Source organism: Dermacentor albipictus, chromosome 4 (assembly GCF_038994185.2).
Source record: "Dermacentor albipictus isolate Rhodes 1998 colony chromosome 4, USDA_Dalb.pri_finalv2, whole genome shotgun sequence".
NCBI lineage: Eukaryota > Metazoa > Arthropoda > Arachnida > Ixodida > Ixodidae > Dermacentor > Dermacentor albipictus.
In genome coordinates this window covers 120,954,050-120,980,772 of record NC_091824.1, presented here as the reverse complement: position 1 = coordinate 120,980,772, position 26,723 = coordinate 120,954,050, and the positions used below count along the sequence as shown (strand labels likewise).

General features: G+C 44.5%; 2 protein-coding genes across 28 annotated transcripts in view; one reads left to right on the top strand and one right to left on the bottom strand.

Moving 5' to 3' along the window:
* LOC135917748 (uncharacterized) overlaps window positions 1-26,723 on the top strand; it is a 162,631-nt gene that overhangs the window by 117,100 nt on the left and 18,808 nt on the right. For 19 of the 27 annotated variants that reach the window (XR_011514064.1, XR_010569398.2, XR_011514067.1 and 16 more), the window contains one exon: window positions 10,324-10,395. The exons of 7 other annotated variants lie outside the window; for them this stretch is intronic. Coding sequence is in view for 6 of the 20 variants with exons in the window: in XM_070537535.1 (XP_070393636.1) it covers window positions 10,324-10,395 (72 nt within the window). In the remaining 14 variants the exon portion in view is untranslated. Of the gene's footprint in view, window positions 1-9,839; window positions 10,041-10,323; window positions 10,396-26,723 lie in introns of all 27 variants that reach the window. One more of the 27 variants, XR_011514066.1, reaches the window with a different exon arrangement.
* Window positions 1-26,723, bottom strand: part of LOC135917746 (uncharacterized) — a 40,189-nt gene that overhangs the window by 2,819 nt on the left and 10,647 nt on the right. The window contains exons 2-7 of the mRNA XM_065451335.1: window positions 19,341-19,549; window positions 6,668-6,803; window positions 3,568-3,701; window positions 2,894-3,095; window positions 1,725-1,858; window positions 586-871 (exon numbers count right to left, since the gene is read on the bottom strand). Of these exons, the coding sequence (XP_065307407.1) occupies window positions 586-871; window positions 1,725-1,858; window positions 2,894-3,095; window positions 3,568-3,701; window positions 6,668-6,803; window positions 19,341-19,549 (1,101 nt within the window). The remainder of the gene's footprint in view (window positions 1-585; window positions 872-1,724; window positions 1,859-2,893; window positions 3,096-3,567; window positions 3,702-6,667; window positions 6,804-19,340; window positions 19,550-26,723) is intronic.

The following is a 26,723-nucleotide window of genomic DNA, read 5'->3' as shown; positions in this document are numbered from 1 at the left end:
AAAAAATAGATAAGATTCTCTGAACACATTCCGTACAAGGAACGTGTCATGTGGTCAAAGGTCAAAAGAACGTAACTGCGTCTTAGGAGCCTCGCATTCTGAAATGCACGGTGAGAAAATCACAGACACTACATCGTCTTTGGCGGAGGCTGGCGCATAGCCTGCTCCATGGTTAGTTGCAGCAGCTTCACAAGCATCGCTATGGGTTTGCCACTGTCTCGTCGGCGCTCAAGTTCGGCATGGAGACCTTTCTCTATTTTCTGCCCCGAGACAGGGGTAAAGTGAAGAGAAATTCTCAAGCTTTCAGCAAAATACGCAGGCTTCAGTGTACGCTGTTCAAGAAGGTGCTTCCGAAAAGGACTTTGTAGTCATCCGTAGGGCAAACACCTGGCGGGACGAATACGTTTGTGTGGACGCTGCGGTAAATTCAAGGTTTTTAATAATGTTTAGGTGTCCTTTGTATTGCTTCGCCCCATGTTTTCAAAATGCTCATTGTCGTTTACCTTGAGTTATTAGTTAATCCGGACCAGTACAAGCAAGCGCACGATGCTGTGAGCTAATGGAAGGCAGCAAGAAAGAACACACCTGCAGCGCCGTAGTGCTCCGAGACGTGTAGTCCCGACGAGTGGTGGCTGCTGGTGCCGAGCATGAACTCCTTCTCCGAGTAGGAGTTGTCCCTGGGCGAGGCGGAGGATGACGACACCGGCGGCGGTCCCCTGCCGGCGTTCTGGAGCGTGGCCGTGCATTTGATGCGCATCTCGTCACGTACGAAGTGTCCGGGACGCACCGTGAAATGCAGGCCCAGCGACGTCACTTGACCGCCGGACTCTAATCGCCGGAGTGGGTAGTGGACCAGGTACCGGTTCGACACCTGCGCCGCCCAGTTATCGGTCCTGCAAGTCACGTGACGGGGCCTAACGATTCGACGAATGTTACTGAATCGATCGAGCTCAACCAAATTGACCTGGTTCCCTTTCTGCGACAATGTCGACCAGGACGACGATGCGCAGCATCGTCAGAGCCACGCGGTAGTTGTACATGTGTGGGTGGCCTTTTGGGCCTCGAGATAAGAGATTTTTGAAAAACAGCTAGGCATTCTTCAGGCATGCTATCTTTAACAGTATGCGTCTTTCTCGTATATTGTTTGGTGTGAATAATTGGAAAAATGAATAAGCAAAACCTCTTTCAGCATAGCGCCATAGCGTTATTTTTCTTATTTTCTTTTTCAATAAACGAGAACTAAGCGCTGAGATGATAACGCAATGAAAGCATCGGGTCGTTAGATGCAGCCTTTTGCATTTTTCAAGGGTCAACTTAAATGTTCAGCGTGACTCTCAACGTTTTGTTTCATTTTTTTTTTGCTCACGTCCCAGTTTTTCCTGCTAGTGAGACGGTGTGTGCGAAAGCAGGCGGCAGCCAGCATCTCCCGTTTTACCTCGGTTAAACCTGCCCTGACTCAACGTAACTGTTACTTGAATAGCCTAACTCGCAGCGCCTACGTTATGAATTCTTAGAGCCAACTTTTTTTGTGCGTTCCAGTCTCTCTTCAACCAAACGCCAATAGCCTAACAGCCAGGTATTTTGCAGTTTAAATGAAAACTGAAGCAAATTTCCGGAAAACTAAATACATAACTTGATTTCTTGTCCTGCTTTTGTTTTTTATCTTCTTTCTCTCTCTTAACTAGTCTAACGTGAAACGAATTAACCAAGCCAGAGCAACGTGCCTCTTGGTCGTTGAGCTGCCACTGTAGGTCGACGGGGCGTCCGTAGCGGGAGTAGCTGCAGGTCACGTTGACCATGTCACCGACATGGTAGCTCGCTTGGGCGCCAGTAATAGAAGGCTTGTCGTCTTCTGATGCTGGGGAAACAATTTCAGCAACAGATTCTGGTAACAGCGTCCATGAGGGGGCGTGTTTGAAACTTCCGCGACAAGAACGAAACACACTGTTACGCATGTCGCGAAGTGCTGCTTTATTTTGTTTCTCCTCGGATGTTTTCGTAGCACGACCAAGTGGCCCTTCATAGTAGGAATGGTGACTTTTCTCTTAAAGTATTCGTTCAACGACAAACAAAACAAAACGAACACATGTCCTTCATAGCATCATCGAAGTGATTACTTAGCGGGGCTGGAAGTTTAGAAAAAAAAAACAAGCATATAGTAGGAACAAGCATATAGCAGGAACAAGAATATAGTAGGAACAAATTCTAAACTCTATGCCTCGCCGGCACATTAACTGCAGCTAGACTAATTTCCGATTGGCCGTACACATCTTCGACATAATCGCAGCAATTAATGCTGCATGCTAATGCCCTTGGCAGCACGTACAGAAGAGGAACGAAAAGAAAATTTGTAGAGCTCAAACTTTTATATTCCTACCAACGAATAATCGGTAAGTTGCGGTGAAATGTTATTTTTTGATGCGAGAGCTTTCGCGCCCACCGCAAAAGTATTCCGCGGGTCAGTTCGCGCTGTTTGCATAACAAGTCTGTGATAGACGTTAGTTATTATCGCCCGTGCTCCTCCGTTAACACATGTTACTCCCAATCGAAACCAAGAACGGCACTACCCAGGGATCTAATGAAAAATGCTTAAGTATCTTTGAACAACACCATCTTCTTCAGAAACATTGAAAAAAGACGAGAATTCCGAATTTTAAGTCAAACGTTTATGGCAGTGAGTGGAGATAAGAAATACAGAATGCCGGTGTTTATGTTTGTGAGTTTGTTTGCTTTCTTGCTTGCTTTCAACGTGCCATCCATCTTTAGTCTCTACGTCCTCTGCCGGATGACCAGTAGAAAGTTAAGTTCTCTGCGGAAAACCAGTAGTGGTTGTCACGGTTTTTCTGACCGCGGAAACTAAGATCCTGCGATCATCGCTGGTCCGAACTCGTACCGATGCGCTTGGCGTCAGCTGCTGCCACGATCTCCTCGCTAGACAGCGAGTACGCGCCGGACACTGTAGCGGTGCACTTGAGCTTCATGGTGCCGTAGGTGAAGTGTTGGGGCTCGGCCGTGAAGGTCAAGCCTAACGACGAGTGGTACAAGTGGTCCTGGTCGCGGAAGATTGGGTACATCCTCTCGTATTCGGGAGGAATCTGTACAGACCGAAGAGCGGAAATTAAACGAAGTAAATTAAGGCGAATCGCAATTATCGTGGTAATTTAAGCTATACGTTCTCGCTATTTCGCTCGGCTATAAACGATAAAGTAAAGCTCATGCAAGTTTTTGCTGTCGACCGAGAACAACCAAAACATTAAAACCGCCGCACTTGCGGAACTACTGCATTTGAACTGCTAAACATTAGTTACCACACAAAAATATTAAATCATTAGTCTTTGTAGAGATTACCGTAACATGTAAGCGTGCGCACACAAATTAGCTTCTTTTAAAATGCCAAGGCAAACTGTAGGCAAAATTCTAGTCATTACCTGCGACGTTAACGAAGTCGTTGCGACATTGACTGCGAGAATATGACTGTGGCTATTTGAGTTTGATGACAATATATTCGTTGGTTTCGCAGTGTGACATCCGAGGCAATGCCTTTTTCGCAAGAGAAACGACGCTCACCTGCTCACCGTTGATGTACCACATCAGGACAGCTGGCGGCTTTGTCGCGCTTGCGTAGCACGTGACGTTCACCATGTCTCCGATCCTATAGTGTGGCTTGGTACCGCGTATCACGGGGCCTTTTTTGGGCAGCACTACAATGGAGGGAGAACTAGATAAATAAACTCAGGTGGTAGTGGTGGTGGTGGTGATGGTGGTGATGTTACACAAGCGAAGTTGGCCTGGAAGACTTGGCAGATAATTGCTCCTCCTGAGCGTCTCTTTCCTCGCCAAATATTCACCAAAAGGTGTGATAGATATTTGCTTTCTATTTTCGCGTAACTGCATGAAAGCAAACTGTTGTACAAATCGAGCTCTGTCGTCTGTCCACTAGAAATAACTAACTAAATAACACCTTTGCTCTCAACCAGAGAAAGCAGAAGAATGTATTCTTGTTTAGAAACAACTCCCCAGTGCGGAAAGCAGCACACCTAAATTATTGGGGGTATCAATACTTTGACATTACAGGTTTGTAAATAGGAGCGCTGACATACTGTGCACATAGTCAAGGTTTGCATGGTTCAACGTAAGCACAGGGGACTGTGCTACGCAAAGAGGCGTCTGTAAGGTGCAAGCAGTAGTTACGAATGCGCTGACTCCTAACTAAATTTTCATAATCCGCCATAACAAAACAATTTTGCAAACCCGATTTCAATGTTAATGTTGGACAAAACGCACGCCGTCTAAAGGTGAGCATTGCTGCAATAATTGCGTCCGCAAGCTCGTTTACGCATAAAGGTCCTGAAGAAAACACCGGCAGCGTCACCGCGTAGTTGCGACATCACACATTGCATCATATGCCCGCACGCTGCGATCACTAATTAATTTCCAGATCTCGTAGTTCAATAGTTACACGAGTGAGCCATGGATACTCTATATGCTGTGAGTTTTTAGAATATTCGAGCATACAAAATGTTCTCGCACTGGCCACCTCGCTAACTCCTGTAATCGTCATAGGAAAAAAATGCGAAGGCACCTAAGCACTTCGTATGAGTTGTGAATGCGAAAGCATTAATGTCCAATTGAACGCCGCTGAGCCGTCCTTTGAGTTTTGCACTGCAAGTGATGTACCATAGCGGTAGTGCTGCCTGAGCTATCAAGCAGCAGCAGCCTGCGGTGCCAACATACGCTGCATGCCACCGACGTCCTGCGCGATGATAGACCGAGGAAGCAGCGGTGGCCTACAATGCCGGCAGGAGCGCTCAGCAGCTAAGCCCAGTGGATGTGTGTGTGTGTCAGTCAGTCAGTCAGTGTTTTATTTTCACCAAACAAAAACATTTGTGAAAAAGGGGAGACGGCGAAAAAGCTGCGGATACTGCAGCTTGACTAAGCACCGTCCACCCTGTAGTAGCAATGACAGGGTAAATATACAAGTAAAAAGATAATTACACAAGCAAAAAGTGAATAATTTAAAGTGACAGAGTAAACACTCAAGCGAAAGCAAATAATTATACACCAGTACGAAAAATTGTACACATGGGATCATTTTTGCATATAATAAAGCAAGAGAAGACAAATTGGCATCAATGATACATGCAACATTTATATAATGCAATACAATTTAAGGAATGCGCAGTTACAAAAACAAGCTAACTACATTGGTGGGATTTAGTGTTCTGATTTCGATGTCTTGCTGCTCATATGCGTTAAGAGTGCTTGGTAATGTGTAGCTAAGCCTTTGCGTTCCGTAAATAGTGCGTGAGAATGGAGTTTTCCAGGGGGGTTTATACCGGTGGAAGTAAATACTTTGAGTAGGTTCAAGATTTGCAAGTGTGAGAAATGTGTCCAGCTTCCCGCGAGTTGCACTAATGTAGGATTGCAGCAGCCTGCATTTGTATATATTGTTCGCCGTAACAATTTTATGTTTCACAAAAAGATGGTGTGTGTGTGTGTGTGTGTTTGTGTGTGTGTGTGTGTGTGTGTGTGTGTGTGTGTGTGTGCGTGTGCGTGTGCGTGTGCGTGTTCGTGTGTGCGTGTGCGTGTGTGTGTGTGTGTGTGTGTGTGTGTGTGTGTGTGTGTGTGTGTGTGTGTGTGTGTGTGAGAGAGAGAGAGAGAGAGATGCGGACCGTGCCTCGGCTTCCGAGAGCGAGACGACGGCACCGCGCATGCGCGTCACGCGACTGCCTCTCCGACGACAAGCCGCCTCGCTCCGCAACGTCACGTCAGCGTATCTCCTCGGTCGAGACGCGCTGGTGACGTGGCGTCGCGGCGACACACTATCCTCTCACGCAAAACCGTTCCGCCCGCTCTGTTCCGTCGAGGCGTGGTCGTGACGCAGCGTCGCAGCCAGAGGAAATTTGGGTGTGTTTCGCTGCTGCAGACTCCGGCTTTTTCGCTCAATGCGTCATTTGATACTTTCGCATCAAGAAATAAGTATTATATGGCAATTCAAAGGCTACTTCAGTATACTATTTGAAGCACGATTAAGGTGCCATGTGAAGGGGAGTTGTGGTATAGAAAATTTGCCGATGATGGCCATTAGCGCATTGAACCTTGCAAATAGCGTCGACACTACTGAGCATTTTTTGTTAACATGCCACAGCACCCGTCCAGTAGTAAATCAGGACGTAGTTATCCTGTCAGTAGACTTAGACTGCAAGTATATCGCCGCAAAAAACGTGAACTGGTCTGACGCTAACAAAATTGAAAGACCACTGGAGGATTGCTGGCGTAAAGTTAATGAAGTCTTAGAACGAAAAGCCATCTTTTTGGGCGGCACTAAGCTTTTGCGACTTTGTAAACTTTGGGCAATACTTTAGGAAACGATGTTTTCTTTACTCGAACTGCTAACCTAACCTAACTGATAAGAAATGTAGCGGAAAGGTAGAAATGATCAACTTGGTGACACCATCTATAACAATCTTAAGTAGGACGCTAATAATACCCATTCATACAAGCTATCCACGAAACGCCGACGCAGTTCGTAAATACCGCAGTTGGCCTGCTTGCTACCTGTCCACGTCTTTTCGCTCTTTGTCCCTGAAACTACTATATACGAGTTTCGCACATTCTCACTCCCTGTGCCGTGTGATCTTGCAGTACCGCGTCTCTGGACGCTCACCGTAGACCTTGAGCTCCTTCTCCGACCGGACGGTCTGAAAGGAGGGCGCGTCGGCCGACACTTCGCACGCGTAGTGGCCCTCGGTCTTCAGGTCCGTCTCCGTCATGTAGAGGCTGCCCACCGAGCTCCGGCTGACCTGTCCGATGGTAGAGGCAGTAAGGAATAAATAAAAATGAAGAAAGAAAGTTTGAAAATTACTGCTTGCTGCATGCACTGCAACTGTCAAGCTGCGTCCGGTGACACCAGAACGGCAGTCAGCATTCGGGGTGGGATTGAAGGGGAAGGAAAGAGATGATAGACTAGAACGCAGGGAAACTGGTTAGATAATGCACAGTGTGGCAAATAAATGAATGAATAAATAAGTAAATAAATAAATTCGACTATGTCATCATGAAAAACCACATTTCGCTTGTGCTGCCCATTCGGCGAAGTGCAGAACAACTTATCTGCATTCAAAAGAATGCACAGATTAATACTATATTTTAGGGGTGCGTGAATAGCGATTTTTAAGCCGAGTCAAATACGAATCGAATACGAATACGAATACGAATACGAATACGTAGTTCCAGAAGCGAATCTAATCAAATCGAATATCGCATACTTCTTGAATATTTTTCGTATAATGAATAGCCTTATTGCAGTTATTATAAATCGACGTTCACTACCAAGTATTCTTCAGATTAGCAATTTTCCTTCATTACCTAATACAGTATGAAGCGTTGCTTATTAAAAGCACAAATGAAGCATTAGGAGCAAAAAAGTAGCCACTTCGCATGCATAGGAATTTTCAAAGAGCATGAATGATCGCTGTACAGCCTGTAAAGTAAGCAGCGATGTAGTCTGTTCCACTACGCAAGTTCTCATGTTTTGTCTATGCTATGCCCGCGGGTGGGAAGACTTTTGCTCGAACTTTATGTTTATTTGGGCGTAGTGGACATTTCGAATTGTTCGAAAAGTATTCAAAAAATCTTCGCTTTTTCGAATAGTGATTTTTCGATTTGAAATCCAAATGGAATAGGACACTATTAGATTTGTTATTTGGAAGTTTCAAATATTCGCACACCCCTGCTATATTTGTCGAAGGAAAGAAAATTGAGATCACTGAAGGTTTGAACAAGGAGTTTCACATGTAGGAAACGAGGAGCAAAAAAAAAGGAAAAGAAAAAAAGAGAGAGAGAGAGAGAGAGAGAATGGTCGGCAATGGTTTGCATGTCTGCAGCATATTTGAAAAATAGTTTTTTTTTTACGATCTTCCAGCAACCACTTGTTGCTATAATTTCGGTTTGTTTCAAACGCTACAAATGTGACTAAATTGCCTAAGGCCTTGCCTAATGAACATTTTATTCCGTATCACATATATATGAACACGTATATTCGAGTTGGGTCAGCGCTAAAGCTTTCTCTTTAAAAAATTGGACGAATGTGGGGCAAAATTATCTGCCAGACGTTGGGAGCATAGGGCGTTTAGTTCTAGAGCAGAGCGTCCCACACTTGTCTCTTCTTTTAATCACCTGGATTGCCACGTGGCATAACATCGGAATGAAATTACATTAAGTATGGAGGCCTGTCTGACGCAGATACTGCAAAAGTGACTAATAAAGTCTATTTTCGAGAGCCATCGTTAATAGTTTTCAGCTTCGTTTCTTCTTGACTTCACACCCCTAAGCGCACTTTCGGCTACTGTCTTTCTTTCAGCGCACGTCCAAAGTAAATGGCTGGGAGAATCTGCTGCAGATCCCGGAACGGAGCACTTTAGACACTACCGCAAGAGAAATGCTTCCATTATGTTATAGAAGGGCTGCCGTGGAAAGAAAGCTAGAAAACAAATCGGACATACCGCTTCTCCCCCACTTCAGTTCAACGTCTCGTAGGTTTCTTTAAACACATCCTGCTTAGCTCTTTACACAGCGGCTAATAAACACATCACCTGTTACGTCGGCAGATAACAGTACTTTCACGCGCATGCTGAAATACCTGCACTCAACGAAAGCATTCTACGATCGATGAAAGCTCGCTGAGTATCTTGTGCAGCCGCGAACGTGACTGCGGTATCGCGTTTGCATCTTTCGCCCTCTAGACTAAGATCTAAGAGCTGGAATTCCTTATTTTCCTTCTTTATTTGTATTCCACGATGTCATGTGCTGCTTTCGCCCATGAGACTATGCGCATGCAGATGTCTGCTTCTGCTGTGCATATTTGCAGATCCTGAAATGCTATCTTCGCTTTTTCACGTGATATTTTTCACTCAACCACTTTTGTATGCGCAGCGGTGTTGCATGCGCAGCCACTGCCACTTATTCATGTCTTTCGTATTCTAGAATCGTCGTCTACAAAATGGTTTCCTTTATCGGGCTTGTATTTTTCCTTTAGACAACGTGCTTTCAAAGAAAGAATGAGAAAGGAGTAAAGAAAAAAATAAATAATAGAAATACAGAAATAGAAATAAAGAAGAGAAATAAAGAAATGAAAGAAAGAAAGAAAGAAAGAAAGAAAGAAAGAAAGAAAGAAAGAAAGAAAGAAAGAAAGAAAGAAAGAAAGAAAGAAAGAAAGAAAGAAAGAAAGAAAGAAAGAAAGAAAGAAATGAAAAGAACTGCTGTTTCAAATGTGTCAGCCCCCAGTCGTTTTCCATCACCAGCATTTACGCAAGAATACGGAGGACCCCTGAAAAGAAATCTACGACGGTACACCTATAAACGTCACGGGCGCACTTTATCTGATTCTTCGACAGGCCGCTGTGATTTTGTTCTGCCTAAGAGAGTTAATACAAAGCAACGCCGTAGAGGTGGGGCTACTTGGAAACTAATACAGAAATAAAAAAACATGCACTCAGCCTAACGCATCATTCAAGAGCAAACGCTGCAAAAGAGGAGCGTCCATGATTTGAACGTTGAGAGTATAAACGAACACTAAGGGCTTCAAAAAAAGAAAAAGACGCACAATTAACATGTATTTCTAAACACGTGCATTCCGGGGCCAGCTATATAACAGTGATAATAAAGGTACCTCACTCGTGCACTTTCACGGTGCCATACAGTTACACGACCACATCCGTGTGTACAACAAAGGAGATCGGCAATGAGCGTGCTCGAGATTTACGCTTCTTCGCTTCCTGCGCGGCGAACAATGCGAACGAGTCCGCGGCCCATTCGCTTCCTTTGATCATCCCGCACAGGGAGAAGCTCGCCCAAATGCGCGAGCTCCGACTCGGAGTGCCACGGCCACGGGGAACAAAGGAAGGAAACGCGAACGGATCTGAGCGCCGGGAACGCAAAGCACGCGGCTTGGGGATGCGGATCCCCATGGACCATCTGCTAGGGAGCGCGGAGCGAGATGCTGCTTTGCTGGCCCTCGCCAGTCGTCGCGGGCTGTGAAGGTAAAGTAAGGAGCGGAACGTGCCGAGGCTCTTTCGCACTGACACGGCTCGGCTTGGTACAGCCCGCTATAGAAGAGTGCATTGAGTTGTTTGTTGAATTGAAGGAAATGTAAGAATGGTTCGAAACCTTTTCCCTCTTGGCACGAAGGCAGCAATGCGAAATTTGCTGTAGCACCTTTTTAAACTTCTCTATGGCGTGGTTTTCCTAACGTCGCATTTCTAAATGGCTGCGCCATTTGGCCCCTGTGTCTGTTATGTAGTCCTCGATATCTTACAACTGCAGGCGTCCACCAGTGCTGTTGGGGCAGCGCACGCAGTCGAAGCGTCAACCACACATTTTCCAAACGAAGTATGCGTAAGTTACGGCAAGGTGTTATTGCTTCTGCATTTACCACTACTTCTCTACCGCTGCAGTCGATATTTGCCCTTCTGCCAAAGGTATCTACACTCCAGTGCTAACTTCAGCGTTGGCCAGGAACATACGAAAAAAAAAGAAAAATGCAGAGACCACATTGTGACAGCTGCTTCAGATATAACGGTAATTGTCTTTTATTTATTTATTTATTTATTTATTTATTTATTTATTTATTTATTTATTTATTTATTTATTTATTTATTTATTTATATCATTTTTTACAACAGACAGAATATAAAGTCTGATGCAGGATGAGAAGCTAGAGGCAGTTGGTTCCTGACGAGGCCTCTGACCCTATACACAGTCCGGAGCAATGCAGTTACAAAACATCGCAAAGAAATTGCGCTCAACAAGAGAAGATATGTAACGCGACATTTTACACTGTCGTAGGAGTTCGAGAATCTGTCACTTGTACGGTAGCCTACACAACAGATCACACATTGCATGGCACAATCTAAAGATTAGGAAATTATGGAGATAAGGTCTGGGGGTATGTGAATATTGTAGAAAGAGAGATGCAATCTCTATTAATATGCCAGAGTTGTTCGCCCACCTGCAGGCATAAGTAACGTTTCTCCAATCCAATCCAATTGGCCTTGCTGATTAACTACGAATACAGGTATAGAAACAACACACTCTTTACAACTATAGCATCTACAGAGAAGAGAAATGCCACACCGCAAACGCATGTTGCCCGAAATGACTTGAAGTATAGTATGGCGTACTAGATAAATTCACGCCGTGTCTGGTAGCACTCCGAAGAAAGAATAGCCTGAAATCTGGCGCCAACTGCGCACAGACTGGCAAATTTGTGACACATGAAAATAAAACCTTGTAACATTGTGTTCTAAATCTACAATCTGGCCTTTTTGGTCACAATGAACGGAAATAATAGTCTTACGAAAGAAATAAAATAGCAGAGGAATCCTTTTGTCGAGAACTGAGAAGGGGTATTTTCAGGTCTGGAGAGAGAAAATTGCTTTTTCAGTCATCGCCTCGGAGCCATAATTGAAACACGATGCCTCAATGGCGTTCCGGATTGGGGAAAAAGAACTAGCGTTCAGGGTTGCAAATATTAAAGCAACAAAACACGCAGTAAGAGAAGCTCTGAGCTTGTGCCGGAAAGTAATAATAAGAGAAATCCGGGATATCGCGCTGTCCGCTCACAGTAGCATGGTGCTCTCATCAGTGTCCTGTTTATCTTCGATGCTTGTTCGACGACAGGCCCCTGAGTTCGCCTGAAAAAATAACATCGGACGAACGCTGCAGTAAGGTAGTGCAAACGGCTAAGGAAACGACCCCTTTCGTCGAAGTACGACGTATCCAGAATGAGGCACAATTTACTTTAGGATATAACTACCACGAAGCATTTCTGTTTTCTGAGCACTCACTACCTTGAACCCTAGTTTGGAAGTCTTCTCTTTATCAGTATACTTTCATTTCAGAAAATTTGATCAAGGCAAAGGCTAGTCACCTTGAGAAAATTCCGGCACGTCTTTATCCCTCCATGTCAGCTGGTTTATCCTCTTCAATTTCTCAAGTAAACTTACAGTATCAGTGCACAGCGGAAAAAAAAAAAGTTGTAAACTGCGATCTTGGACATTCGAAATTTCTTGCAACAGTCGTTATCGCGATGCCCCAAACTCTTCCAGCATTTGTTCTCGATTCCGGCCTCATAACGATGCTGTCTGTTGGAAATAATTGATCTGTCCGTCGGCTCGCCAGTGCACATTACCACCCTGTTGGACTTCAGTAGACGTGGGCACAGTTGCACGAGTACTTAATAACGTGCTCGCTTATGGCGTCAGATAAATTCTTGAATGACACGAGAACTCAACCACAACGTATACAATGTGGCACATTGTTAGAGAGAGCACGCCGCTGTGGGTCGCTCACTTTGCTGGCACTTAATCTAGAAGTGGCAGCTGGAGCTATGCAATCATACTAAACGTGTGCGTTGAAAGATGCTAGCGCTGTCAACATCAATTAGGTCTGTCTGCCAGGAAGCCGGACACTTTTACACTTGTCAGAGCAAAAAAAAAAGCACATGCTTTACAATCGTGCATTGATTTGAACGACTGGAAAATACAGGACGCGATGTGCTGAAACGTCATGCGAGTATACCGTATGAATACACCAATGGACGTCGATAAGAAGCAGCAGTGTGCCACTTCTGATGCGCATATATGCATTATTTTTTCGCTTTTATTTTGTTTTCTGAGTCATGGTCTACAAAGTGGCAGAGGTAAAATGCGACAATGCCTCCGCCCCCTCTACACAAATGCACAGCAATTTGACTATTGACAATTCCTCGCATCCCCACACACTGCTACGTCAGGAATTGCCTTCGCATCGTTTCCTTCCTCCCTTTGCTTCTCTTCCTACTTCGCTTTATGGTCGAACTTGTGGTAGGAACATAAGTACATAAACAATGCCCCAGGATAATTTATGAATTTGTATCTATAGTATGTTCTCTATACATACCTTGTATAAGCGCACACACAAACGCGCCCACGTGGTACCATTTTCCTCGTATTTCCAGAGCTACCGTACTTTCCCGCTGCATTTGAGTGAAGCTGACGGCCCAGTCTAATCTTCGCGTCTCCTGAACCAGAACGACATCTGCTTCTATCTGGGCTCCTCGCGTTTCTAGAGTTATTATATTTTTTTCCCACGGGCCATTCCGCTGTGAAAATTCGGCCGTCACGGGACTTCTTCCTTTTTGACAGCACGGACGCTGTGAAAACGAAATTACTTCCTATTCTCTTCTGTCACGTCTTCAAGAACCGTGCTCCGAACACAACTTTACCGGCGAAAGAAGATCAAAACTAAACGAAGCTCTAAACGTGAGAGCAGACGACAGAAAGCGAGGACAACGGCAAGGCAATGGAAGAGCGGCTGCGCTGGGACGGAAGTTGCTCCGAAAAGTGCAACGCGGCACTTCATTTTTATCCAGGCAATGTGTGTTTTTTTTTTAGCTTTCACAATTCAGGGCGTCGTATGAGGTGGCACGCGGCAAAAAGAGAGAAACGGCTCGGTGAGCCATCGTAGTACGTGACGATGCGAGGACGAACGGAAGCAGTGATGTCCAAGGCGGAGGACGGCAGATAAGAAATGGAAAACCTGGGCAGATGACATGAAAAGAGAGATGCGTGTGTATTGAGAACACGACCACTGACGAACAGAGTCTCTAGTTATCTTGTACTGCTGCCGCAGGGGTGCTGGATCGATATAAATGTGCGATATGTGCGCACGGTGTGGCGCATGTATTAGGTGATTGAACAACTACCTAATAATTAACAGTACAAGCGCTGCCTTTAAGAAAAGGAATCTAGAGGAACAAAATAAAAGAGAGGACGGGTTCCGCACCAGCCAACCTACAATAGATTTGGGCTGATCCTCAAATTAATCTTGAAGCTTTATAGTAGCAACGCGTTGATATCCTTATCTGAAACAAAAATATAGGGCCAAGTAATTCTGCCAGCACTTCTTTCATTCAGCCTTGGAGGTCGAAGAGAAGACTGGGTACAAAATTAAGATTAGCGAAACTGGTGACGCAAGGAAGAACTAGACGCGACGGGAAGAGTAGCTTGGATTTTAGGAACGTACGAGTGTTGGCGATATTCTAGCTAATTGTTGATACGCTTAAGTGAGCTTGAGCATTGCTTTTGACGCTCCAGTGTGCGACCACGCATTGGGTGTTGCTTCGTACCAAGAGGCTCCTGCGTTGTTGAATAATAAAAAAATATGTTTTAGTCGCAACATTCGATTTAGTCACGATGATATTCACCACATTTGGGCCGCATAGCCTTGTCGAACAGGCAGCTTTTTGAGCTTTAGGGCGCTGCATACTGCGCTTACCTGACAACTTTTGTGGATAAGGTTGGGTCGCTCCTATGAGGGCTGAAAGGGTCCACGCTCGGCGCCCTTCTACGTTAAGAGGAAGCTTTAACTCGGGCCCAACTCCGACGCGGCCTATTCAAATACATGTAAAAACGCAAAAACGTTTTTCTGAGATAACCCCTGGACCGATTTTAATGAAATTTGTTGTATTTGAGAGAGAAAGTTGAATTCTAGTGACTGTTGGAAGCGCAATTTTGATTTACGGCTTGAATTTTGTTAAGACGATTTTCAAAAATTCAGAAGTTTGAAAAAAATAGAAGCAGGAAGTTTACAAACTAATAGCTCTGCATCGAAAACAGATATCGCGATTCTGTAAACGGCATCCATTAGACCATTCAAAGCGGACAAATTTCATATGTCATTTTACATCTTACGTGACATTGTTACGTTGTTTACGAAGGTTCTGCAAAAGTTGTAATTACACATTACTCCATTTATTGAGGTTCATGTGTAACATATCAATTTTGTCCGCTTTAGATGTGCTATCAGGTACAATTCAAAGAATTGCGATATCATTTTTTCTTGCTGAGCTACGGAGTTGTAAACTTGATAGTTTCGTTTTCTGAAAATTTGCGATTTTCGCGAAATTTTTATAAACATTTGGCGACCTAAATCGAAAATTCGAAACTAACAGTCACTAGATTTTATGCTTTTCTTTTAAATGCAGCAAACCCCGTCAAATTTTGTGCAGCGGTTGCCGAGAAAAACGAATTCTCCTTTTACATCTATTTAGATAGGAGCACCTGAGCTAAAGCTTCCTCTTAAGGAGTTTCGTAAACACTTATCTCCGGAGCCTGCTAACGCGCTGCTCTATTGTCTTAGAAGGTGTCTTCGCCGTCATAAAACAAAGCTTACGGCGAAGCAAACGTAAAAAGAAAGCAGTAGCATTGCTTTGACAATACTGAGCCATGACTCACTGATTATTTGTGTTCATGGCTTGTTCAATTCCTAGGATGTCTTCTATGTTGCTTCATTTTATGCTGTACTACTTTTCGTATTATTTTGTTTTGTGTTAGTCACATCAAGGGTCCCGGCAATAGCGTTAATTATGAGGCCTTCGTCTCTATATTTGAGTAACAAATTTTACCATCTTAAAGCCTAACAGCGACTCATTGATTGCGTAATTGATTGATTTATTGATTGATTACAAATATTGCAAAAATACAGAACACAGCGTCGTTCGAAAATTTTTTTTTTCAGTATCTTCGGTTCCCTTATAGTTTATGCAGTACGGATGAGAAAATGCATTTTGATGTAGCGGCATGCGCAGATGTATTCGCAATCTGTAGCTGGTGGGAAATGGCGGAGAAAACACTGGAGAAAAATAGCTTAATTTACACGAGGTACCACACTGTTCCATAACGTCTGACATTCCGTCGGCCTTACACTAGTCTGTGTAGTCGCCCAGCACTTCGGGCTCAACACGAAATGCAATTAAAATTGAAAAAAAAATCGCCGCCCAAGCAGTCTGTACAGGTGGTTAACAAGCGAACCTGAAACGTGCGGCCCTAGTGTTTATCACTGGGTTAATCCCAACGGCTCATTAAACGACGGCTTGGTAGGCCGCCAGATCCTCGATACGCAGTTGCTGCTTGCGCTCGGCTGCGCGAGCCTGTTCTTGTGCCCGGGCTGCAGCATCGGCACGGCGTAGACGAGCTCATTCCCGGTTCTGCTCGCGGCATTGCTGATCGAAAGCTGCCTACTCCTCGGGAGTACGTATCACGCGTAGCCTACCCGTTTCGGAGCCGGAGAGAAACTGCTGCGCTCGCGCTCGACTGCGACGGAGAGCAGCGACATCACAATTGGGGCAGCCAATCGCGCGCCTCTTTTTCTCTTCTTTTCGCGCGTGCGCACGGAGTTCCCTGATGAGAAGGTATGTAAAGAAATAAAAAAACGACTTATGAAGCGGGGACTTTAGCTTGTCTTAACAATAAAGCTACGCAGCGTGCGGAATCTCGATTAGGAATATAAATATTTTCATTTGGTAACAGCAAATTTCGTTTTCTTCCTTGAAAAACATTTTTGAATGATTATCAGTAATTATCGAGTAATAGTCAGACAGCGCGCCCTAGAGGCACAACTGGCGCTCATCTGATGCAGCCTTCTACCTCCCATTTATCATAGAAAGGTTGAAAAAGAGTATCATTTGGAACGAGCGCAAGAGCGCCAATATGTCCGCGTAAGTGTCGCCTTTTGATAGGGTAAAAAACTAATGAATACATTGTTGCGCTGAAATAATATTTTACTATGTGCTTACATTTGTTAACAATTTGGACAATTTCACGCTGTAGCGCCATCTAGTAACGTCTCTGACTGCTACTTTTATCTAGCCGTATTTTTCTACTGCACGTTTCAGCAAACAGAGTCGTAAATGGCAAAGAGTATCTGGCGCACCTCAAACTCTTAAACACACCACGGGGCATCAATAGAGGAGTGACACAGTGACAGTGGCACAATAGACACTCTGTACATGGAGACGACGCGCCATGGGTCGGCCTCGTCTTCCCCAAAACAACGCATCAGCGGCTCTGATCTTGGCTCTGGGCCAGAAGTATACGAATTCCTTGTGCAAGGGTGAGGAAAGCTTCAGAGGTTACTGTACTTTTTCCGTTGTCCTACTTTCCTTCGCACTATCTAGATTTCTGTGTGCAGCTGCCTCAAGGACAAAAACTTATGAGGCGAGAAGGGCCCTCCTCGCTCGATGAGAACTGCGGGTCTAGTCACGGCTGTGGCTGGCCTTGCTGCAATCCATGAAATGAGAATGCAGAGTCCTCATTGCACTAACACGTACAGAAGCGATTTGCACTGTCTCAAAGCATTATCCGTCGCTCGGGTGCTCTTCTCAGCTTCGTTTTTTTGTTTCTTGCTGTCTCCATCGTTTCAACCCCATAGGTCAGTACTGGTACGATGCGCTGATTGTCTACAAACAAACGCCTACGAGAACTGCCTGAATAAGTATTTCGCGCAAAACAATTAAAAAAAGAAACAGGTAACCTTCTTGACGCTCTTTTATTCCACCGGGGCTTTGAAAGGTCTATCTGAGAGACTATTAACATGAAGGCCCTTGCTTTACGTTGTCTCTCTTCGTAACCCATTTTCGTTTCCCTTTCTTTTGTCCCGGCGTAGAGTATCAAAAGATAGGAGTAAACCTCAGGTCAGCTTCACTGTCATTTCATAAATAAACGCACCTCTTTCTATCTCTCTCTGCTCTCTTTTTGTAAGGTTTTCATTTCCGATTTTCGCGGCAAGATTCCGTTCCCGACTTGACATATCCTGCAGCTTCTACTCGTGATCCGCGTAGAATCTAGGGAACAAAATAAATGTAATCATTCACTTCACACGAAGCTTTATTCTCTTGCCATGCAAGATATTTAACATTACCTCCTTCTTCTGCATAATAAAATTCAAACCTGCACTTGCTAATACTTCGCCCGTTCATGTCCCAGAGCACCTGTTGTAAGTAATTTCCACCTATGCTGAACGCGTTAATGTCGCCTGGAAACGACGGGTTGTAGAGATATCCCCCAATTGGTCTTCGAATTTAATCCTTTCAAATGAAGTCGTCCGATTGTTGAAAGCATGTAGTGCATACCTGACAGCCTTCTTAATCAGTATTTCATCATCTTTTTTTGTGCACTATGGCAACTGTAAAACCTGTGCAGATATTTTCTAAAGTACTCAGAAATTTTTCGTATGCTCCTTGACTACGCCCATGCTATCATAATTAATATCTGAAGCATAAACTGAATCTAACGCATTTATATAATCAAACTCCAAGGTAACCAAACTCTAACGCAATTATGGTTGAAGCGAACGCACGCGCCCTTCCTGTAAACGATGCTAGTATGCTGTAGTGACGTAGAAGGGTGCACTAAACATGTATATCACAAGTATACGTTGTTGAAAGCCAGTTTGAAGAAAAAAAAGCATAACGAACAATCAAAGAAGAATTTCTGTGCCACTGCTAAAAACGGGAAGCTTTTCCCTCCTGGCTTCCAGCTGCGCATAAAGTTTCTATTGTAACGAGGTAATAAAAGCGACGGATCATAGCGAACACCCATAAATAGAAACAAATTTTACTTTACTTATTTGTCCATTTATTATTTTTACATAGTGCAGCTCATGCAGAACTATTTTTGGAGTGAGTTTGATTGTACAAGAACAGCAATAACAACAAGCAAAAACAAAAAAGGATAAATTCGAAGAAGAAGCGGTAAAACACATTCAAAGATTTCTACGTGTCGCTATGTGTGGACACAAATTTATCGGGCGGCAGGCAATGAGTACCGTCGCTTAAAGAATACCGGAGCCCAATTTTCCAGGGAAAGAAGCTGAACTTAAAGATGTTGTCCAACGCAACTAATATTGTGCCATTAAATTCGTGGTAATTCCGAGTTCACTATTTTTTTGTGAACGTTAAGAAGGTGTTTAATAGGCGGCAGGAACAACTCGCGATGCAGCGTAATGTTTTTAACGACTCATGAGGTGGCGCCAATAGAGACAGGTTAGATTAAGCGAGTCTGGAACAGTGGAAGGAGAAAAGTCGTGATCGTAGTAGTAAACAATCAACAGCTTCTGTTAGATCTTCTTTTTTTTTGCTCGAAATTGAGCAGGCACGTAGTTCGACAACACGAAATGAAAGAGGACGGTGCGTTGTGATCAGTCAGCAACCATCTTCGACATATCTTCTTTCTTTTTATGTTGTCAAAAAATGTGTCCGCTGAATTTCAGGAAAGTATGAGCCAGGTATAGCTTAATGGAGAACCGGTCGGCAAGACTAATTTTGTTGTAAAATCCGAGCGGGAAAGAGCTACCGCTGTTAAACGGCGGCGCCAATGTTCTACTTAGGTGTATTTTTAGAATTATCTTTCTTTTCTGCTGCGATTATTTGCTTCTGAGCGGGCCGCACGGGTTCTCGCATAGCCTCGCGCTACCTTTATGTTCGTGCAAATCTTCCCGCTCACAGAGCGACTCCAACTCACGTCCACATAGACGCCCGACAGTTTGTACGCTTGTCCAGGCGGGCTTTCGTTGGGCAGGTATCGAAAGAATTCCCTGTTGTTCTTGTACCACTTCACGGAGTACAGCTCGTCCGACTCGAGGTCGAAGGAACAGTTCAGCCAGAGCGGTTCACCCCGAATCACGACACCCGGCATATCGAGCCGTACTAGTCGCAGAGCCTCGCTCAGCCCTGCAAAGAGGGAACAAGAGGAAAGCGAAACAAAAATTGCATGTGAGTGACTGCTCAGTTTGCTTCCAGGTACAAAGTAGATGTCGATGTAAAAAAAAATAATAATAACTGGTGAGAGAAGACGCAAAGTTACACCGTGCCGGTGTCTGCACTTTTTTTTTCCTTTTGGTTATACACCATACAGAATCACGCATTACCGACTCACTTAAACCGCTGCGCCTGTGTTTATTTCACAGAAGTACTATAACGCCAAACAGACGACACAAGAAGAGACACGGACGAGCGCTTACTTACAAATTCTGTTAGTAAGCGCTCGTCCGTGTGTCTTCTTGTATCGTCTGTTTGGCGCTATAGTACTTCAGTAACATGCACCAACTAGCCCAACAAAAAGTTCTGCTGGTGTTTATTTCAATAAGAGACAGGCGATGCAGGCCGACTAGAAAGAGGGAAGCCGGCATACTGTACACCCCAGTGTTGTCTGACATAAAGCTCACGCCACAGTATCGACCGTTTATACCAGGATTGTACTTGGTGAGGGCTAAGTCGTCGATGGTAACCAAAACGAGGCAACGCAATGGAGAGAAAAAAATTATGCAGAAACAATCCCCGATGAATCTCAATGCAAGCGAAAGGCCAAACGCTTCTAGAAAGCTGTTCGTTTTACGAACGGAAGAAGGCTCTTGATGGCTTAAATGCATTTGCCGTAGGACTGTTGAGGTAGTGGTTGTTGTTTCACTGCGTAATTCTGTAGGAAGCAGAGCAGTTCGTCAGTACACCAGTAGCGGTAGCATAGGTGGACACCTGCGCATCTGAACGAGCTATAATAGTTATCTAGAAATGACTCAACGTGCCATGAATTCGGGGGGTATGTTATGTGTAATGTGTTGCGAAATTGTAACACTTCTGGATTAATTATGATTGGCGAGAGTAATTACTCAACCCTCAACTTTCCGACCTCAACCCTGCTCAACGAGAAATTTATCCGTCACGTAAGACAGTGAGTGGCTTATACCCATATAAGGAAGCAAAATATTCAATGGCTCGTACCCACGTAAGGCAGAGGCTACAAGTGCTCAGCAAAGTGATGCGAGCAGTGCACACATTCATTGAGATTACCCATACAACACACAGAATAGCATACTTATACGTTTCAATAAAGCACAAGTTCAAAACAAGCATCCGAACCTACACTAAAGCACTGCATACCCCCTCAGCAAATGTAGCGGAGGTTTGGAACAGCTTCGCTAAATTCACCTTAATTCACCTTAATCAACATCGAAGGTCGAGGGATCGACTGCCTTAATGAACTATACCATAATTAAGTGTGATTAATTAACTTCGCCTTAATTAACACACAAGGTCGTGTGTTCGAGTGCCGTAATGCAGTCTATCTTAAATAAACCTAACTTATCATGTTCGCTATCGAACAAGATAAGCGAGCGACCGATGAGGGTTGGTAAGGGTTTATACTGGTCGGATCAAGTTTTATAACATTGACAATGATACCGGGCTGAGCGGAGATGAGCAAGTTGCACAATGCTTACGCGTACTTAGACAACTACCCAAGGAATTTCTGCGTGAAATTTTTAAGCGCACCAGTCCATCAGTTAAAGCCCCGTAGCCTTTTGGAGTGGTGAGAGCGTGTTTCGTTTGGTGAAAGATTGGATGAAACTGTCCATTTCTTTATTTCTATTTTATTGTGAAAGAGTACAGTCGAACGCCTCTACAATGAGCGCGTCTGCAGCGAAATGACTTGTATAACGAAGGATTGATTATGTGCCGTCCGAATTCCAATCTTTCCTATGTGTTATGAACGCCTCTACAATGAATTTGCCTGCACAGCTAAGAAATTTAGGCGTCCCAGACAGATGATGTGTTTCTTTACAACGAACGCAAGGTAGCAGTGCCGCCCACTGCCTTTCGCAGACTTCACCCAGTAGCGCTCTGCTATAGCGCTAATGGCAGGAACTAGCGGCGCCCACTTGAGTGTTCCGTTGTCCTGCTGCGCTGCTCCACGAATAGATCAACTCGTACGCTGCTTGTTGTAGCACGTCTCCGGGTGTGACTGCTGACGAATACGTCGCACTTGAGGCCGACGGGATGATGTCATCGCAACTGGCGACCTACGGTGTCTTCAACGTCAGCTAGGCTGGAAACTAAGCGAATATCAACGAAGACAGCAGTGATAAGGATCCTGTAAATGAACCAAGGATTTCCACGGCAACGGAGACGATATCGGCATTTGACAATCTGCAGCTTAACTTTGGGTAGCACCTGTATTTCGCTGCGGAGCAGGCCGTGAATCCGGCGCGATATGGTTGGCAGAAGTCGCACTTTAAAAACAAAATCATGCGGTTTTACGTGACAAAACCACGATCTGATTAGGAGGCACGCCGTAGTAGGGGACCCCGGATTAATTTTTATGACCTGGTGTTTCTTTAACGTGCACCTAAATCTAAGTACACGCATATTTTTTTGCATTTCGTCCCCATCAAATGCGGCTACCGTGGCCGGGATTCGATCCAGCAACCTTGGGCTTAGCATCGCAACACCTAAGCTCCTAAGCAACTACAGCGGGTAAGCCGCACTTGCTGTCAACTGTGCATACAAAAAAAGTTTGTTACTTATTTCAGCAGCCTGTCTTGAATTCATGTTAAATAGAGCTTTCTTTTTTTTTTCATTTCCTTTTTGTTGAACGTGCTTAGTCGGCTCTAGTTCAGAGGTACGTTGCGCGACCTTTACAACGACGTGACTTATACAACAAAGAATTTTCGAGGTCCTAAGCACTTCATTGTACAGGTGTTTGACTGTAGATACAAGTATTCTAACCAATTTCGCACGACGACGGGATTGTAAGAAAGTGAGTCCAGCTTTTCTTTTTCTTTATTTTTTTACTAAAGCATAATAAATAACGCGTAACAAATAACGCCACAAGAATGTCTGAAGCTACAAGCACGAATATCAGACAAATCCACGTACCATACCCATCGTTCACATTGTAGCTGAACGACCATAGCGCCAGAATCTCCTTTGGTTAAAACTTGTGGGGAACTCTACTGGCATATGGAATCCCACAATCGCGCGCACACAAAAGCGTGCGCCGAGGAAAATGGCAGTACGTTGTTACACTGTGACAAGGGCCAAGCTCGCGTTAGCACTGAAAGATGTCACCTCAAAGCCTCCGAATGACAAATAAAGCGACGACGCCAGCGTTGTCGACACGTCCTTCGCCCCGTGCTTTTTCCGGTGCAATCACCCTCCCCCCCCCCCCCCCCTCCCTCCCACCTCGCGTCGTCGGTGATGGATTGCAAGGACCCCGGATACTTAGACGCTCGCTACGACAGCTAGCGCGTCGAGGCACGGAGAACGAGTGAAGCCTCCGCGAGAGATGAGGGTGGAAGGGAAGCGACGATGAAGACAGGGGTGTTTACACTCTCGGGCGAGAGTTTCGTTGTCGAGACCGACAAGTATGACCCACTGTTCTTTATTTTTGCGTTGTTGTCCAAACCTAGACACCTCGTTTGTCTCTGACACCCTGAGTCGTTACACTTAATCTCTACCCTCCTCTCCTCCCTTGGCACTGACATCTTTCCTTGCCTGTTCTTTCCCTCCGAGCGTTGAGCCATGTTTAGTGCCTGCAGTGCTAACTTCATGTTTCTCTCGAACTCGCTCGGTCATTGTACTGTTATGAAGGCTCTTTTGGCCTCACGCTCTATTGCAATGTAGGAAGGAAAAAATAAACAAGAAAGCGGGAGAAGTGACTAATAACACCTTCATCGATAAACGAATTTCGCGTGTTTCAGAACATGATAGGTAAAAGTGATGAAGACTCGCGAAGTAAAATGATAACTTCTTAAGAAACAAAAAACACCCCGAAAAATGCCCTTGTTAAGTGACAATTAAGCACCCGCTTTCACTTTTCTAGCTGCTAACGAAGACGAAGAAAGAAGAGTTTCATTAATAGCTTGTTCGACTAGTCGTCCCCATAAATGATAAAGTTGAAAAAAAGAAATCCCGATTCAAGATTATGTAACGTGAGAGCGACCAATTATGTTGTCCTGTCGCATATATTCGTTTCAAAGAAGGAAGACAAACTCGACAAGCGTGCAAAGAGGTCTCTCGAAATGAAAAATGAGAAATGGCCGCTCCTAGTAAGGCACCCACAATGAAAGAATTCCTCCTACGTGGCGATGACAATATCCAGTTGGCATGGACAGTCCAAATTTATGTTTTCAGAAGTTTTAGCCAGCCAATGTCGCGCTTGTGTCGTATGCAAGCGTCAAAACCACAGCAAAAGCCATCTCTCAGAGCGAACGAAAGTGCAAAGCGAAGGCTGCAAAAGAAAAGCACGACAAATGTCAGTGCACTTTTGGAAATTTATGGTAGCTGCGCTGCTTAGGTTAATCATACTAAAAAGCTTTTCTTCCATCCGACTGAATTAAGAGCACCCAATTGACGAAGCACGCCATGAAATCCATCTTGCTTAATATCAGAGACACGGATATGCTATTAGCAAACTCATGGTCGATGGACTTTCACACAGTCTGCAACATACGCTGCATCAGGGAAAAAAAGAACAAGAAACAAGAAGAACAAGAACGAAAACAAGAGGGAGCCCTCGTGCCACTACGATCTATCGCATATGATTCAAGGGAAATGTTGGGCATACTTCAGCCTGGAAAATACGCCGAATAAAAATACAAAGACAGCCGCATTCACGCCACCACGTTATATCGCATATGACTCAAGTTTAGCGCGAGTGTGAGTGAGTGAAAAAACTTTATTAGCTCTAGATTCGCTGGTCTTCTGCGGTATTCAGGTGGCTTCAGATAGCTTCAGATGGCCAAAGATAGTTGCGCATTTTACTTCGCATATACTCGTGTAACAAATACAGATATCCGTTCATGTGTGATCAACAACGAAGTAAGGGCTGCCCGCAATCTAGCACAATAGCATTTGTGCTTGAGCGGGCTGGCAAAACTAGCTGTAAATGAAGTGCAAAAACGTTATGATGATGACGATGACGCCACATTGTTTCAGTATCTACGATTTTGTATTACAACTAAGAGTTTCATCCACACAGTTAATCGTTCGTAAGGGCTTACTTTGATTGGCAGGCCACCTACGTTAGGGTGGTGGTAACAACTTTATTGAGATTCTGCTCCGTTACGATCTGGCAGGCCCGAGTCCCAGGATGGCCCCTCACGAGGAGCGACCCTTTCGGCCCAGCAACGAGGGCTTTTTGTAGTTTTTGATCCGGCGTTCGGAGCAGCTCGAATGATACGTCCAACATCACTGGCTAATGTAATAACGTAATAACTCTCTGTGGCAAGTTTTCAGTGAGGCGTGGGGTCGAGACGCCAAAGCTGCTCGGCTGAAAAGATCTCCATCTCCCACATCGGCGGCGCGACACTCATAAATTATCGAAGAGCTGATTAGGGCTTCTTGCATCTTTTTATTGAAAAACAGCGCACTCACTAACAAACACGCCCACGCACGCCCACAGACTCACACACGCACACACATTTTGTTTTGATGCTTCTCGTCACGCATGTGTTCTTTTCCGTCCCAACTAACTAGTATTTCTTTCTTGTACCCTGCGTACGGCATTCGTAGAGATGTGGTGACATGAATACTAATTTTTCGGGTGTCATTCGTCGTGAGTAAGCCGCAAGGCTATAATGTGTCCTCCACGTCGTGTCTACAAGGATAAATAAGTGGCTCATTGAGTCCCCATGACGTGAGTGCCTGGGGCGGTTGGCGTCATTGTCGGTTCGACTGTAGCCCCGACAACTAATGAGATTACTCAATCATTCAGTATTTGGGGATGAAAAAAAGAAACTTCGGAAAAAGAAACGCTGGCACATATTTTTTACATACAACACTTATACGTTATATTTTCATGTATGCTTTGACGGTCTGCATTGCAAAACAAAAATGGGAAAATAAAAATAAAACCGGCCGCCGCTTTCCCGTTGAGCAGCGGTAATAACAATTTTAATGTCGATTTTCTCGGAAAATAGTAGCATATCTAAAGAAAATATGTATGATAATCTGGGGGAGTGGTGTTTTTTGGGAGGGAAGGAGAGCAGATCGAGAGTGTGATAGATTATATATATGTATATAACCTATACACAGCTGAACCCAGCTGCGACAAACAGCAACCACCAACCACCAAGCCAGCGCGCGCTCATGCGAATTCCATGCGCAAAGAGGGAAGAGCGTGTGTATTTGCGAAAAAGGGGCAATATGTTTCATTGACATACCCTAACTCTATTCTTTTCCTTTTCCTTTCTTTTTTTTTCATTTGACGCTTTCTGTTCACGCTAAATGAGCACCCGGAGTGGCGCGGTGGATCCTCTCATCTCGTGATGTGTGCGCGTGAGCGCAAGTCTGCGCGCTAGTTTTACGAATCGCGATTCGCGACACGCTGTCGTGCTTTTGCCTCCGTTTGTGCCTCCGTTTTTGCTTCTTTTTTTGTGCTATACGAAGATCGCGCTGTGCTCTTGCGGAAAGAACCGGGTAGAGAATAAAAATTAATTTGCGCATTTATGCAAGTAGCGAGGGAGCGTGTGTACAGCCCGGGAGGAATTTGACTAGTCCGTTCGCGGTGCGTTACGGAAACTGAATACACGAAATGACGAAACGCCCGAACTTGGTGTCAGGAATGAGCGAACGAAATTGTAATGACGCGCTTAAGTGGATTTCCTGTGACACGCTGCAAGTACAATGTGCAAATCAGTTGTGTGAATTATAACATTTGTTACCCTCGTTGTCCGCAACGGCAAATTCGAGACTCCGTCTTAAAGAATCTGTCGAGCACAAGCAACTCAGAGACGCTCTGTCGAGAAACTTTCGTCGATGCGATTCATCAGCTTTCAATAACTCTCTTCATTTTGTTATTTTAGCTTAGCAGCACGTCTTAAGCATACCTGCCAATTCTCCCGAATTTTTTCCCAATGTTTGCGAATGTTGCGTCAATTTTTACGAAATCTTATTGTCGTGTACGTTTCGCTCGTAGGTCTCCGAGTTATATTCTAGAAATTATTCTGATGGCGACGGGCCACCAGAGGCGTACTTCCTTTGAGCCGTTTATTGCTGCAAATCCATTGAACAGGCAAAATAGGGAACATCAAAGTTCTTGCAAAAAAAGTAAGTTATCTCAAGAACAGTG